Source organism: Diadema antillarum, unplaced genomic scaffold, assembly GCF_040938485.1.
Source record: "Diadema antillarum isolate AM-2024a unplaced genomic scaffold, OU_Dant_1.0 seq00000722_RagTag, whole genome shotgun sequence".
NCBI lineage: Eukaryota > Metazoa > Echinodermata > Echinoidea > Diadematoida > Diadematidae > Diadema > Diadema antillarum.
Window position 1 is genome coordinate 215,282 of NW_027271625.1, and position 16,930 is coordinate 232,211.

The following is a 16,930-nucleotide window of genomic DNA, read 5'->3' on the forward strand; positions in this document are numbered from 1 at the left end:
GGTTGCAGTATATTTTAGTGTAGATTATTATTGAACAATTTGCCTATAAAATGGTATCATTTAAATAATCTTCTTGTATTAAACAATTCTTACACTAAATATCATGAACGCTGTCTGTTCAGCAATCAAACAGAAAAAGCACAGGGTGTAGATAGGGGCATATTCCCTCCACACGAAGGTGATTTTGCGTTTTCAGACCTGAAATTCAGCGATCATGTGTAAATTTTTGGTGCAATACTTTTTCATCGAAGTGAAATCACGGAATTTAGCTCTTATTCCGAATGTACACCATCTGTATGTATAAAGTCTAGTGAGGTAGAGCTTAGAGGAAGGGGGATTCCCCCTCCCGCTCGCGGAGTTTTTGCGTTTTTAGAATTGAAATAAAGCGATCTGGGTATAGCCACAGTCTTTTTCTATGCATGGCGGAAGGGGGGGGGGGGGGAGGGGCGGGCGAGCAGGGAGAAGGCGTGGGCGAGTGTTATCTCCACCCTTCTCTTCCGATGGAGCTTTTTGCCTTTTAAGGTTGAAATTGAGATATCTCGTATACGCATATTTGATGGAACCAACATTTGGGAAATCAAAAAAAAAAAAAAAAACTGATGGGGCGGGGGGACTGAGGGAGGAAAGGGTCGATTAAAAGGGGAAATTCCCCTTATACATGAGGGAACCTTGAGTTTTTCGGAATATAAGTGATAAGTGTTGTGCACTCAGAATTATTCATTTTTTTTTTAATCTAAAAAGTGTACTAAGCTAGGGAAAGAGGCACAGAGGGGAGGGTTTGGGAGGGGGATACCCCCTCCCAAGCACGAGAAATTTTGCATATTTTGAATTGAAATTCAACGATCTGGTGCACACTTTGAGTGAAATATTCAAAAAATATCTTATTTGATGAAAGGTTCAAAAGGAGACCCGCTTCATGTGCATGCATACAATATACACGCATTTTTTTTTTCCGCCTCCCAAATCCCCGGTCCAAATCTTAGGGGGGGCGACCGCCCCCATCGCCCCCCCCCCTGGCTACGCCAGTGCCCTCCCACACCCACCCCATTCCTTCGCTCGCTCCGCTCGCTCGGGTTCAGTCGCGTTCATGATATTTAGTGAAAAGAATTAATACAAGAAGTGTATCTAACTTATACCATTTTATAGGCAAATTGTTCAATGATAATCTACATCAAAATAAACTGCTACCTTAAAGAAGTGGGACTGTTTCACGTCGATAAAACGCGCAAAATCATGCATTAAATTGCACCATTTGCAACATCAAAATGCAAAAAGTTCTTACCGTTGGAGGGGGACACCCCCTCCCACACCCTCCCCTCCCCCTTCGCTCGCTCCGCTCTCTCGGGTTCAATCGCGTTCATGATATTCAGTGAAAAGAATTAATACAAGAAGTATATTTAAATTGTAGCATTTTATAGGCAAATTGTTCAATGATAATCTACATCAAAATATACTGCAACCTTAAAGAAGTGGGACTGTTTCACGTCGATAAAACGCGCAAAAACATGCATCAAATTGCACCATTTACAACATCAAAATGCAAAAAGTTCTCACGTGGGAGGGGGGGACACCCCCTCCCACACCCTCCCCCCCCCCCCCTCGCTCGCTCCGCTCGCTCGGGCTCGGTCGCTTCGCTCCCTCGCAGACTAACCGCCCCCCCCCTAAGATTAAATCCTGGCTACGCCGTTGGTCAAAACCACACACTAAGAAAAAAAGGTTCAATGAGGGAGCTAGAAGGGTTCGAAGTCGCGAAAATGGGTGCAAACTACACGATTTGAGAAAATGGTGGAACTTTGCTTCTTATATGGTTCATTTTGGGTTCGATCTTGCCACGGTCATTGACGGTGCAATATTACGCCCCAAACTAGTCTCAAAACAAAGGCCATCCTATGGTGTTGCTCGGTACTAAAATGCAATATTACATATCCTTGTGCTGATATTATGAACATATATTTTTTGATATCAGGAAACTTAAATTTCTTTCATATTCTTTAATCATTCATCGAGAGTATATTTTCAAATTAAGTTGACTCCATGATGAAAGGGGTCTACTAAAAAAACAAAAGTCGAATACCTGATTGCTTGTCTGGTATTGACCAATCACATTGTACACATAACCTAGGAGGTTTAACAGATGAAGTTCCAACTGGATGTAATTATTCAAATAGTCGTCAGATTTCTATTGCTGTACAAAACAATTCCACAGGTGCATTTGTGCCTTCGCTGATCGGGATTCGATGCCGCCGTCTCACTGAGCAATCTGGAGATTCATTTTGGACGTTTACATAATTTTGGCTATATTTTGCTTCAAATGAAATCCTATACTTTAAGATAAAAGCATATAAAACAAAAGTCAATTCTGAACAGAAATATTGTTGTGCAAAAGTGTTAATCAGAGCTGTTTCATGTGAAAGTGTTTAAACTGTACCCTGGATAGCCGGTTTATTTTATCACTTTTCCTCATGATTCTGACAAAGCAAACTGATATGAATCTTCAAATAGAATTCTCTATCAATAGAAACATCAGATTATTGCCCAGGCATGCCTATTAGAATAATGTTCGTTTTATTTCATTTTTTTGGAGCAATTTCTATTCGTGTATCCCCGTGTCTTTAACATTCACCTAACCTATCTATTATTGGTTTGGATGTCGAAACGTAATTACCATTACAAAGACATATGTTCCTGTTTGTGGTTCATTCTTGCTAAGGTGCAATATTGAGCCCATAACAAGTCTCAAAGAAAGACCCATATGGTGTTGATCGACACTTGAATACAATATTGCATACCGTCGTGGTGCTACTATGTACATGTTTATTTAAAGACATCATAAAACTTGATGTTCTCCCATAATTTCATAATCATTCATCGGAGCATTTTTAAATGAAGTTGAGTCTTTGATGAAAGGGTCTGCGAACAAGCTAACGAAGAATACTTGACTGCTCGTCTGGTATTGACCAATGGAAATGGAATATGTCACAACATTCCCTGAATGCTTACTGTGCGATGATGGAATCAAACCCTACTACACGCTAAAGATTTTCGTTGCGACTCGATCTCGGGACAGAAAAAAAAAGTCAATATTTTTTCAAGGCCCTCAAATCTGGAATTCCATCCACTCTGATGTGAAATGTAAGAAAACGGTACAAAGTTTTAAGGAAGCTTTCAAACGTATTTTACTTGAAAGGTTTTCTGGAAGTTACCAATATCATTTTACGAATTTATAAGAGACTAGCAAGATAGGGTGTGTTTGTGAAAATGACATCTTGTGTATTGCTAATATGCGCTGGTCCATGTTTTTATCTGTGTATGCATGTGTGTGTATGTGTGAGTGTGTGTGTGTTTATGTGTGTGTGTGTGTGCCGATGTTTTTCTCTGTATATACAATGTATTTACTTTTCCGGGATTAGTTTTAAAGGGGCATTCCAGATGATTTTCATAATTTCGCATCATGTAGTACATAAATCGACAGCTCCATGTCTAGATATGTGGATTTTATTGTGGTTCTTGAGCAGAGAAACCAATACTCTGAAAAATCTTAAACGAATTACACTGAACAGTGTTGATGACATAGGAGCCTCACATATTTCAGAAATGTAGCAGTGCAATCCATTACAATACCACTTGCGAACAAGTTCACCTGTGTAGAATCTATGCATGCCTTCTTCTTTTGTTCTGCTTCCTTGAGCCCCCACTCATGCATTCTTATGGTGAGGCTGCCATGTCATCATCCTTGTTCGATGCAATTTGTTATAAATTTTGAAAACATTCTTATTCCTCGTCCCAATCACTATAAATTCTGAAAGTCTGTACTCAGTATAACTAATCTGACCACCCGAGCATTGAGAATTAAGGGTTTCTGGGACGAACACTGCACTAGGGCTTTCTATAGCTCAGTCGGTAGAGCACCGGTCTAGCAATCCGGAGGTCTCGGGTTCGAATCCCGATGGAATCCCATTTTCTTTGCTCACTTTTCCACTAATAATTTATATTCTTTCTGGTCAGTTTATTCTGTCTTTATTTGTTACAAACTCAAAAAGCTGCATCACTTCGGTGATCCCTCGCATTTATCCCCAAGTTGAATTATCCTTCGGGTTTATGCCAGGTTCAAGTGTTGTGCGTGTGTGTCACACACAAACACACTGCTTTAGCTTCTGACCACCCGAGCATTGAGAATTAAGGGTTTCTGGGACGAACACTGCACTAGGGCTTTCTATAGCTCAGTCGGTAGAGCACCGGTCTAGCAATCCGGAGGTCTCGGGTTCGAATCCCGATGGAATCCCATTTTCTTTGCTCACTTTTCCACTAATAATTTATATTCTTTCTGGTCAGTTTATTCTGTCTTTACTAATTTATAGTTGTTCAAATGTAAAAGTCTGAAAATCATCCGGAGGTCTCCTTTAAATAAGGCCAATTGCCTTCTCACTCACCACTTCACTTGATATCTTTTGCTGTTTGTTTGCTTTGTTTATTTGTTTGTCACATTGTCATTTTATTCCTACCATTGTCACATTTTATATATGCATATCTTATTAAGTGAACGTAAAGGAAATGATAAACTAAAATCATTTAGAGAGCAAACTCGCGGATATATAAGGGTGCAAACTACACGATTTATTTGTAAGGGTTGATTTTTTCCCCCTTTTTTTTCATGGATTCATGCACGGTAAAGCCTAAGGGTAAAATGCATGCACATGAAAAATGTAAGTACATGTTTCCGTGTCCTTGCAAACACCACATTTTAGAATGAATAAAGACTAGCTGTGATAGTGGAATTTCTCATGAATAAATAATAAAACATTAAAACCCTGGCTATTGTTCAACACCATTGTCAGGGTGTTAACCACATACTCCCATACACACCCATTGACCCCTGTGCAAAGTGAAAATTTTGTACAGAGGGTTGGAAATAGAGCAAAATCTGTATCGTGTAAACCTAACTGTGAAATTGATCATGGATTTCATGAAACTGATTTGTGTTTTAAACCACCTCCAACGAAATTGTACACTATACAACTATCTCCCATATCAATGATAGTGTTATCTGATATATAGTTACTGAATTATTAAGAATCAAAGGTGGATTTTTTTTTAAACGCCTATTAATCCATAGATATACATTCGATGCAAAATAATGACATGGATGTTTCCTAGAGTGTCAATTCACGGACCCAGTAGTTTGGTCACCTGGTGTGGGCATGTTCATTCTTTTCTTGAACATGATTTATGAATTCAATGAATTGTTGAGTCGTGCGAACTTATGTGCACATAAGTTGACTCCCAGATGGCTCATTGTACAGCTCGTTCATGCGTGTTTGAGCTGAGCATCTAGCGCAAATTCCATTTCCATAGCAGATCAGCTCTTCTGAGGCTTTTCGTAGCGGCTTACTGCAACTCTGACTTCAAAATTATTTTGTCCACTTCATAATATCAAGACCCCGCAGATTCCTACCACGTGGAAAATGGTGAGTTAAAACATCATCGTAAAGCATGATTTGAAATATCCACAATGTTCTCGACCAAGGCCTTACTCTCGATATTACCCTTCATCAAATTTCTTGTATCTGTTATGTTTTTGGTTGTATAGCCATGTCTTATAATGTAGGTTTGCAGGCAGTAATATTAAAATGTTCATTTTGGAGTTCTGTTAAAACTGGCTAGTTTTATGCGTGCTGTTTTATGTTCTATTTTGTTTTGTTTCGTAACCATTCTGTGGAATTAGAGCAGCTTTAGCGATAAAATGTCTTGCTAAAGACGTCATGGCATTCCGATTTCAGATTTCAGATTCATTTATTGTTCATTTAGGAAATTCTTTTTGTTGGTACATGGGCGTGCACATAGGAATATCTACATACATGCATAAACTCACATATGTTCATGTACATGTACACATTATAAATGTTACAATTTTCACTACATACACAATTATACAAGCATAATTTATACTCACAATACAGTGAACACATACATAATCACAAATTTCAAGTAATTCTTTATATTTACCGATCAACAACAAAACAAAATAGTTAAGAAAACGTGGAATCGGATATTCCTATAGGAAGTGTATCCTTAACATAACCTTTACGCCACCTCCCCCCCCCCCCACACACACACAAACACACATCCCCAAGGATAATACATCGCGTCGTGCCATACCACATTTGATTAATAACGAATAAAAGGAACGGAACTGAAGTTGATGAATAATTGTTGATAAACTTATGGATAAATAGACTAGTGTACTAACTAAACTTATAATGGCAAACATTGCACGCTCATTTTTATGCTGGGATAATTCTCTGTAGTCAGGTAGTGTTAGTTGTGGACTTGGGTACACCCTGTATGCAGCAAGGCAGTGCATAAGAATTGAACTATACATTAAGCTGCCATGGAGAGAGTTATGTAGTCACATTTACATAAGTTAGCTCTTCTGCAAAATTATTACACACGCATGAACAGTGGCCTTGAACTCATGACACTTGATTTTCCTTTTCAGGTATTCAAGCAAGATACAATAATTTGCGCGCATTCTCCTGATCACGTAAACTGATATGCAATTCTGAAGGACAGAGTGATTCCTCAACAGAATATGTAAGTTTCATTAATGGATTAATCCGTAATACATGTACACTTGTATATGTATTTTCAGGTTATTGATTCATCTAGATTTTCAGCATGTGATATCCGTGAAGTATATTATATTAAAGCGTATTATTACACATGAACGCAGTTTTATCAGTTACTATAACGTAGCCACCGTTCAGTGGGTTGCGGAAAATTTGATAAGACTATAGTGCAATTTTTGATACCATCTATAATCGAGAGATATGTTACTCAAGTGGACCATTGCGATCATTCATTCTTGCCTTTTCCGTTCTACGTCTTCTCAGTTTTTTTTTTTTTGGACTTTTTCCTGAAAACTCCATGATGGATTGTAACTCATACAGGCAGCATCTCTACCCCGCAAGAATCTTCATTTTTTTTTTCATTTTTTATTTATTTATTTATTTATATTTTATTTATTTATTTTATTTTATTTATTATTATTATTATTTATTTATTTATTTATTATTATTATTTTTTTTTTTGGGGGGGGGGGTAATCTTCTTTTCTGTAACCAGTATTATCAAAGTAAATCAAATCAATGTTATGAATAAGTAGAGGGGGCTATATTTTCACTTTTGTGTGTGTGTGGTAGCAGGATTAGAGGTGTCTACCATAATGGGCATCATTACACCCATTGCCATGGCCAGCACCCGGACCATCAAGCTCAGCAACGGCTGAATGGCTGAGGTTTATAAGTCTTACTCCTTTCCTAACTGTGTAAAATATACAGCAAACTGATGTTAAATTGGCATGTAATTAATTTTGATGTTGTCTTACTTTGTTATTTTATGTTATGAAGACTTTGAGTTGGTCAGGAAAAATGTGGGAATATTATGAATATGCCCTATGTCATAAATGTATGCAGGCCTACATAAAAGGTGTGTATTTTCATCTCAGTCCAAATTCGCCACATTTTTCTTTTCAACATGACTTTACTCAGGCTATTCCACATTTATTTTTTTTTTTCAGCTCTACTTAGTGATGTCGGCATGCTGTCTCCTAATTCCCCGTCTGCCTGGAGAGGACATGCTGTATGTCTGTGACAAAGTAAGTGCTGCACTTTTATTTTTTTATGGGAGACGGGAATTCCATCTGCTTTGTGACTAGAAATATAAGAGGAATATTTCTTTGCAACATTATCATGTTTTACTTATATGACAAAGAGCTGAAATAAATCTATCCGACCGGATTTGTTTAGAAACCAATATCAAAGCTTAAAGGGATGGTATAGTATTGGTGGAGGTGAGGATTTGGGCTTCTAACTTTTTGTGATATACCAAGAACCTACTTATGAAATAATAGAGAGTATGCCATTCTAAGAGGAATTCTAAAGATTATTTGATGAAAATTGGTTTTGAAATGGATGAGCCATCCAAAAACAAAATAAAACGCAGCGATCGTGATAAAAAGTGAGTCCTATATTATATTTTTATTGCTCTGTTTTGGATATCGCAGCTATTTCAAAACCATTTCTCATTATTTCAGCAAAAGACGTTAGAAACCTGAAGTAGATCTATGCAATCAATTTAATTTTCCATTTTCTGGTCAATGGTCATAGTTGCAACCTGTTAGTTTATGTAAGCAACAAAACCGCCTATAGTGTAAACGACCTATTTCCTTCGAAATCTTATTCAGTCATTATTTATTCATGCCAAAATCTCTTTCAGAACCTGGCAGGACTAAATCCCACAATCTTCACTGTGAATGCTGCGCACTATTTGGCTGGATGGTTGTGAAATCTGCCCAAATTCCTGTATACAATCGTGTCTTCCTTCGCTACAATGTTTCCGGCCTTCTGTGCTCTGTGGCTTTCAGTATCCCAGACAAGGCAGAAACACCCGATGCATACTTCAGCAGTACATTGCAAGCCTTGATCTGAACAGGCAACTATCACGAAGAAAAACCTACGGCATTTCATTAACAATATTGTTCAATAATTGTCTTGATATAGTTTACCAGCCTAAAGTTTTCATGGTGTATACTTTTACAAGGAATTGTCACCAGAGAAATGATGTTGTTCAGCTTGTCCCTCCGTTCGTACATCAGTCTGTTATCGATTATGGCAACGTTGTATCACGAAGGGAAATGAAACGAAAAGTACAAGTGGACAAGTTAATGCAGGGAGATTACTTTAGCAGTTGAACACATCGTCACAAATTGAGGAATATCGGAAAATCCGTTGAAGAGCTATATATACACATATATTTAGAGTTTCAGTGCCGCCATTACGAGATGAGAAAGCTACATCTTTGACGTCAACCATGGAAAATTATATAAAGAAATGTAAAGAAAATAGGCATAGTTTCACGTTTCTAGCATTACAAAAGGAGCACTTGATTTACTTCTTCCAGAAGGGGGTGGGGGTAATATTACCCTTAACATTATGGCAACGACAAATAAGTGGAGGCAATTTGTACTTTTCATTTAGAATCAGATTTTATGGAATTCCCTTGATATTTTCTTCATATACGTTTCCATACATGAAAGTGACACTGAAACTTTAAAAAATGCATAACTTCCACTGGATCATACGATTTTCCATGTTCACTTATGTGTTCTTATGATATTGCTCCAATCCACGGGTATATTTGGGTTTCATTCCCCTTTAAGTACTGTTTGAGGTATCCAAATGAAACTTTGCATATGTATGTACGGTTGGATGAAGTTACTTCTACCACCTTGTGGGTGCCAGCGTTCAAGGTCAAATATTGTAGGTCATTGTCAAATTCTACAATGTCATTTCGTGCTCTTTCTTTGTATCTCACCTTGTAAGCACTGTCGACATAGTATTGTGGTGTTCTTTTAATAACTTTCCACACTTTTGAGCTATATGACCACCAAATTCACTCCCCAGAACATCTAAAGATGGCTGTCAAGTGTTGATATTGGTGAAGTCCGACTCCGTCAACAGTCAAAAAGTCAATGAGCTTACATTTGAAAATCAGTGTAATCACAAATTCGATATGGGGGCAAGACATCACTTTGCTTTTACCTTGTTAGATGGTGAATATTTGTGAAGCTTCCGTTTCTAATTCATGCAGCATCAGCATACCTTATGTCGGAGAATAGTGGTAAAGAAGATTAGATACTTTGGCAACAGCGTGTAAAATTTGCTGAACAAACGTCGTAGGAGGACTACAACCTGCCTGGCAGTATGGCGGAACAATTACTCTATTATTAGCGTCATAGAATAAATGACAATGATGTAGTTCTGAAGCATGCTATTCATTAGATACTTTTGCAATTACTCCATGTATACTTTTAATCGAACTAGGTATATAATCATCAATGTCTTGTACTTGAATAACGACAGAATGATTTCGGTGAGGAAAGTTTTCTGTCACGTCATTTAGGAATAAGGGAACGTGTCAATATTATGCTATTTGTTCCATAGTTATTTCTGAAGTGGTTAAATGTATTTTCCTTTAAAAAAATCATTTTATATATACCTACGTTGCATCCAGATGCCTATTCGTTGAAAAATATGGGCAATGTATTCAAAGGACAAAGATCATACACTAATGGGCCTAGGGTATACAACATTTCACTCGTTGTTGTTGTTTTGCTTTGTTTTGTTTTGTGTTTGGTTTTTGGTTGTTTTTTTTTTTTTTTTTGGGGGAGGGGGGGGGGGGGACACGGTTCAAAGTGTCCTGAAACCTTGTATAATACATGCATTTAGTCATGTATGATGCCAAACTGTTCCCGCTCATACAAATGCAGCCGTTTCAAGGAAATAACATAAGATTATTCTTATACTCCATGATGTGGTAATGCTTAAGTGGTTCATAAGAGTCCAGTGAAACTGTGCACAGAACAAAAAGTGGATTTGACAATGGTATACGATATCCGCAATTTACTCTTTGACGGGGTCTATCATCCGATTAATATGTATAAGCACGGTAGTCCCCTATTCGGAAACTACAAGTTAGATAAGCTGCAATCATTTTGCACGCGACCATGGCGTTATAGCCAAAGGTGATCTGCAAATCCCTCTGTGCCTACAGAGGATTGGAAAACGTAACAACTTTCTATGTATAGAACAACGAAACAGAAACTGGTGCATGTATTATTCTCAGTCACTTTGTTAGTCATTATGATGATTTGCTCATTGCAGTTCCGGAATCTCAGCTCGAGGGACTCGAATTGATCACCCAAAACAAAATCTGAATACATAACCATGATAACTTCGATTCTACCTAGTCTCCATTGGTAGCCCATAAGGGCTGGTATCAAGTTCGATTTTCATATTATAATTATACCTTGTATTTAGATGTTTTCATCGAAATGCCCGTATACCTGAATATGGTATGCGTATGTCAGTTAAGTATCTAAACCATAATAAATTGTAGTCGTAATCTAAGTGCCAAGAATCTCATGATTTGAATAAGTGTGAACACCAAGACATGTCGTGATAAGGACTTTAAGACAATTGGCATCGTCATTATAAAACAAACTCCTAACTGTAAGACATGTTTTAAATTTTAGATAAATTCATGTCTATGCTGGAAACATATCTTTTTGATGATTCATGATGACGTCACTGTTACATTAATATTGTACGCATGGAAATATGTAGGCCTATTCGTTTAAATGCATACAAACCACTTGTTAAATCCTCTTACATTTTTTTTTATAGATATGGTGCATACTTTAGAAATGTACGTAGCATGCTTTTGTTTTTGAGGCTTTGTGTACTGGCAAAAAGCATATCTTATTCTTATAGATTATGTGAATAAGTACGTATTCAAGTACGTTTTGAATAAAACGTATCCAGACAAATGTATATCATATTTTTACCTCTTCCTTCATGCAGATGTATGCTCTTGCCTAGAGGGTTTGTTTGATAGATAGTGATAGTGCTCACCTCATTGGAAAGGCAATTGGGTAAATATTTGGTTTTAGTATGTCATTCAAACACAACTATAAGTTAACTTCTACATTAACATTTCAAAACTCACATATTCCACGCACACATTTCATGATTCACAGGATCCAAATTACACCAATCTTATTTACTTTGCAGAGTGCAACAACAGCATAAGTTTGATATACTGAGCAAACAGGCTTGCATTAGTTCGCACTATTCAAGGTTTAAAGTAGTTAAGTAACCAAATTGTACCTTGTTATGTGATGCTAAGTATATTTACCTTATAGGTATAATGTTGCAAATATGTGGTGCTTATTTCATCCATAACTGCTGCAAAATTGCTTCTTTAAAGGAGCCAATCAGTGTCACTGCCTGTTCCTCTAGAGACGCAATATTGCCCAGTAATCTCAAGGTTCACTTGAGGTTATACTGGGCAACATTGCGCCTCTAAAGGCGTAGACAGTGACACTGACTGGCTCCTTTAAAGAAGCAATTTTGCTGCAGTCATGGATCAAATAAGCACCACATAGGTGCAACATTATACCTATATATATGGCACAAAATCGCATCCTCAAAAGAGGCTACAATCTTGGAACTTAGGGTGCTTCTTTGCACCCTCACGAAAGGTGTAAAGTTGCACCAAAAGTAGAGGCAAGAGAGGGTGCAAAATTGCGCCGAAAATTAAAGGGAGAAAGATCGCACCCTCAAGAAAGGTGCATCTCAGCACCAATTAGTGTGGGTGGAAAGATGCACCCTCAAGAAAAGGGTGCAACTTAGCACCACTTAGTGTGAGTGGAAATATGCACCCAAGGGAACCACTTCGCACCCTCAATAAAGGGTGCAATGTTGCACCTTCTTTGGCGGTGCAAAGGTGCACCCACAGGTTGCAAAGTTATACCCTTGCGCAAGGTACCACTTTTGCACCCATTTCTCGAGGGTGCAAGATAACACCCATAGGGAGCCACCAGTGTGACATCACTTTGCACCCTTAAAAGGTGCAAGAATGAATCATTTTTTCTTAGTGTGCAGGGCACGTGAGGCATGAGATATAAGCTCCTCAAAATAAAGAAGTGTTACATGGAGTTGTGGTAAACGATAGACAATTGTGGTTAAAAAAATATTGCAAAAAGTTTAACTCATTCTGAAGTGTAACAATTCTTCAAAATGTCTTTAGTTCAATGGTAAAGGCATTCAAACTTAAAGCTTCTTTTATACTATACTATCAAGAGAAATCCGAAATTTCGGAACAGTAAAAGAAAATACAGATTTAGCGAAAATAGTTTGGTTAAAGGCATTGACATTTACTGGATTACCGGGTAGGATATGAAGGGACAGCTTCGTTTTTTATGAACATAGAGTCATAATACAGAGGGAGAAATTAAGCTTTTACATAAATTGTCCTAAGTGCAAACGATACAAATCGTAATCTTTAAGATGTTGTTTTCATAAAATGATGTATCAGTATGGCATCTCCGTGATTCCTGGCAAATAATACAAAGAACTTCGTTTCCTGTAGTAATGATATTCTTTTTATTAAAGGAAAGATGGGGGGGGGGGCAATGACCCGGGAGGTAGTTACCCAGGGGGTAATTGGCGTGGTGCACTGTCCTGGGGGGTAATTTTCGTCTAGATAGTTATAGGGGAGGGGGAGTTGTAGGCTTGCTTATCCGGGGTAATCATCCTCGGGAAGTTATCGGAGGGTGTAGTTATCGGGTGGAAGTTATCTGGGGTCTAGTTATCGGAGGAGGGGGTAATTAACCTGGAGATAATTATCCTGGTGGTAATTATCGGGGGGGGGGGGGGGTAGTTATCCGGAGGGTAACTATCCGGGGGTAATTATCCGGGGGGTAATTATCCGAGGGGTAATTATCCGGGGGGTAGTTATCCGGGGGGTAGTTATCCGGGGGGTAGTTATCCGGGGGGTAGTTACCCAGGGGGTAGTTCTCCGGGGGGTAGTTACCCAGGGGGTAGTTCTCCGGGGGGGTAGTTACCCAGGGGGTAGTTCTCCGGGGGGTAGTTATCCAGGGGGTAGTTCTCCGGGGGGTAGTTACCCAGGGGGTAGTTTTCCGGGGGGTAGTTATCCAGGGGGTAGTTATCCGAGGGGGTAGTTATCCAGGGGTAGTTATCCGAGGAGTAGTTATCCAGGGGGTAGTTTTCCTAAGGGGGAATTGCCCTGGGGGGTGATTGCCCTAGGAGGGTAGTTGTCCGGGGGGTAGTTGTCCTAGGGGGTAATTACCCTGGAGGGTAATTGCCCTTGGAGGGTAGTTGTCCGGGGGGTAGTTGCCCTAGGGGGGAATTGTCCTGGGGGGTAATTATCCGGGTGGTAGTTATCCGGAGGGTGGTTTTCCAGGGGGTACTGTTCCTAGAACCTCTTAAGGAGGAAGAAGGTAAGTCGAATATGACCATTAGATAATGTCTGGATATTTATAGTTCTTGTTACTTTTATTAGTGTATACCATCATTGTTATAATAGTCAAAATGATGATCATGAATATAATTCATCTAGATTTTAAATTCTCAATATTCAAATTCAGGAAATATCAGATATCACTCATTGTCAGCTTTAATACCGTAATACGAACATTTTGATTAAGTGGGAAAGATATCACACACACACACACACACAAATATATCATAACGAGTGGAGTTAACAATAATAAAGAAGAGTAGAAGGAATTAAGGTTTCTAGGCTGAAATAATAGCTCTGTAAAATGCTCTATGTTCCCAGAATCTCGTACTATAAATATTGTATTTACAAAAGAAAATTTCATTGTGTTGTAATATAATTCATCATGTACATTCGATTATATTGTAATGAGCTGATATGGGATATCTTTTTTCTTCTTTTTTTTCTTTCATCCGAAGTGTAACAAATGCGTAGGATGTTGAAAGCTTCGCGCAGTCTCACCGGCCATGACATCCAGAAGGTCAGCTAAACAGGTCAGCACACCATCCCTGTCCGAATCAGGATACGTCACTTCCGCTTCCTGTGAATTCGAAAGAAACCATCTTTGAATTAGATTATTGAATTAGATAGTGTATAGAATATTTAAAGGACATCTCCCCCCCCCCCCCGGGCCCAATGGTCCCCAAACCCCGAATGTAAGGAAATGTTAGAGATCTTTTGTCGCTGGAACCGTTATAATGACTATGAGCATGTAAATCGCATTTTGATATTCTTTTCAGAATGTATGGTCAAGTTTTTACATACTTGGTAGGTATTTTCGCCATTGTGATGTAATATAGAACTTTTGGAGGTTTCCAAAAGCCCCCCCCCCCCCCTCCCCAAAGTTAGCTATCTTCTTTTGAGGTAGGCCTAATAGTCTCCGAGAATGCATGTAGGGTGAACTTGCAATACTCACTCAGATGACGGCCAGATCGACCCACTGAATCTCTAGTTTGATGTTCATGGCTTTTATCGTATTCGTGGTATGAAAATAGAATTGAAATTAGAATTACAATAGGCAGATTAGAGTCATTAATCAGGTTGTTACAGAAAAAAGTTAAGATTTCAATGAAGTTCAATGATTATTTCTCAACTACTAGTAATAATTTCGATTTTTCTACTAGTCAAAGCTTTCAACATGACTACGTAATCAAATGTTTCTTAATGCCCAGCATGTTCATCAATATTCTTTCAGCCGATCACATGATGTAAACTTTTGACAATCATTTCTGGAATTAAAAAAAAAAAAATGATTACGAGGGATGAAACTCTATTGGTAATAAAATTGTGAAACAAGTACACTTGTGTAGTGTTTCAAATCTACCGCATCAACTGGTATAGTACCTAAAAAAAAAAGAAATGAAAATCGTCCGTGTAATTCCGGTACATAATAAAGGCAACATAGATATTATGAGTAATTACCGTCCCACACCTAGTTTTACCGTTTTAGCATTCGCCGAGACGTAAAGACGTTTGGAGGGTGTATATACTCGTAGTATAGATTTACTGCATTTTTTTTTTAGAAATCAAATACTCGCAATCCAAATCAGTATGGATTCAGATATGGACACTCCACCTATCACACAAATACTAGAATAAGCCATTTCACAGTTACAATCTTAGCATGAGCAAATAAAGGTCATTACAAACCTTCCCTTGAGTGGAGTGTCACTGATAAAAGAATTAGATAGTCTTCATGAAGACTATATGTTGTAAATATTCATGTATGAACCAGGTGCATATTGGAATGTACAGGTGAATGTGTATTCTTATCAACCAAATCAACAAAAGACATTCATGCAGCACTTGCACGTAAATTACCACTCATTCTGCTTGACTGTACTCAACCGCTCTTGAATAATTCCAGGTTTAAGTCTGTGGTTCAAGAGGTCATTGCAAGCTGGTGCTGTGAACTGGATTATCTATACAAAATATCATTCAAAGGACTGAAAAAGCATTTAATTCTACTGATAACTCTGTGTTCAAATTCAGTTGATCATTCTAATGTTATTACATAAGCTTACATCCACTATATTCGCAGGATGTCGTTGAAGTTACTGACACAATCGCCAGCAATGTACACTCAAATACAGTATATTGTAATATGTTGCAACTGTAATATACTGTAATGTAATCAAGCTTTCTCATCAGGTTATTGAACAGCAAGATTTGGAGCTTTCCAGGGTAGCCTTGTCGTTGTTGTTGTTGTTGTTGTTGTTTTTTTTTTGGTAAACTGTATGAAGGATTTGCAAAACTATAGAGTAAATCCACCGCGTTACATTCCCTCGGCCTGGGGATTTTTTTTCCCCCAAGAAGACTGCACAGACCAAACACTGAGGCGAGGCACGAGTTTAGCTATGAAACGGCTGTATTATATAAAAAAAAAAACAAATAGAAAGATGTGGAAGATCTTACATACTGAAACTTAAACTATCAATTTTGATCAAGGAGGTACTAGACGAGCCTAGTATCTCCTTGGTTTGGTATCAAATATTTAGGACAGTGAAAGTAGAAGCAATTCGAGTGCTTCAGAAGGGGGGTTGCAATTCTAGACGACAGATTCTCACCGAAAATGCAAATCCCGCCACTTTCAGGAGATTTTCAGTGGCGTTGAGACCGGCTCCTCCGAGCACGTCATCCAGGGCGTCATCTGACATCTTCGAACTTTTCTCACCAATGAGAAGACGGTGAACAGCCGACTGGAGCTAAGAAAATGTGAATCAAAACAAAATCATAAGAATTGATAAAAAAAAACCAGAACACCTAATGCTGTCATATATTATCGATGCTTCTAGCCTGTTTGACAAATATTTAAATTGAATTAATAATGAAATAGGGCCCACGTCTTGGAAATGTATGCTCTTGGCATGAAATTCAATTGATTTGCCCACACATTATTTAATGACTTCCCTCTTTCTTTGCAGTACAGTCCCTCTCAAATCTTTATGGAACCAAAGCTCTAACAAAATATGTCTACAATAGGGTATAATTTACGTAAAATAAAAAGGACT

The 16,930-nt window shown here is 38.2% G+C and overlaps 1 protein-coding gene across 1 annotated transcript in view; it reads right to left on the reverse strand.

The window, feature by feature from the left end:
• The window catches only part of LOC139738117 (uncharacterized), a 162,592-nt gene that overhangs the window by 141,147 nt on the left and 4,515 nt on the right, over positions 1-16,930 (reverse strand). Inside the window, exons 7-8 of the mRNA XM_071648781.1 lie at positions 16,487-16,624; positions 14,382-14,460 (exon numbers count right to left, since the gene is read on the reverse strand). Coding sequence (XP_071504882.1) covers positions 14,382-14,460; positions 16,487-16,624 — 217 coding nt within the window. The remainder of the gene's footprint in view (positions 1-14,381; positions 14,461-16,486; positions 16,625-16,930) is intronic.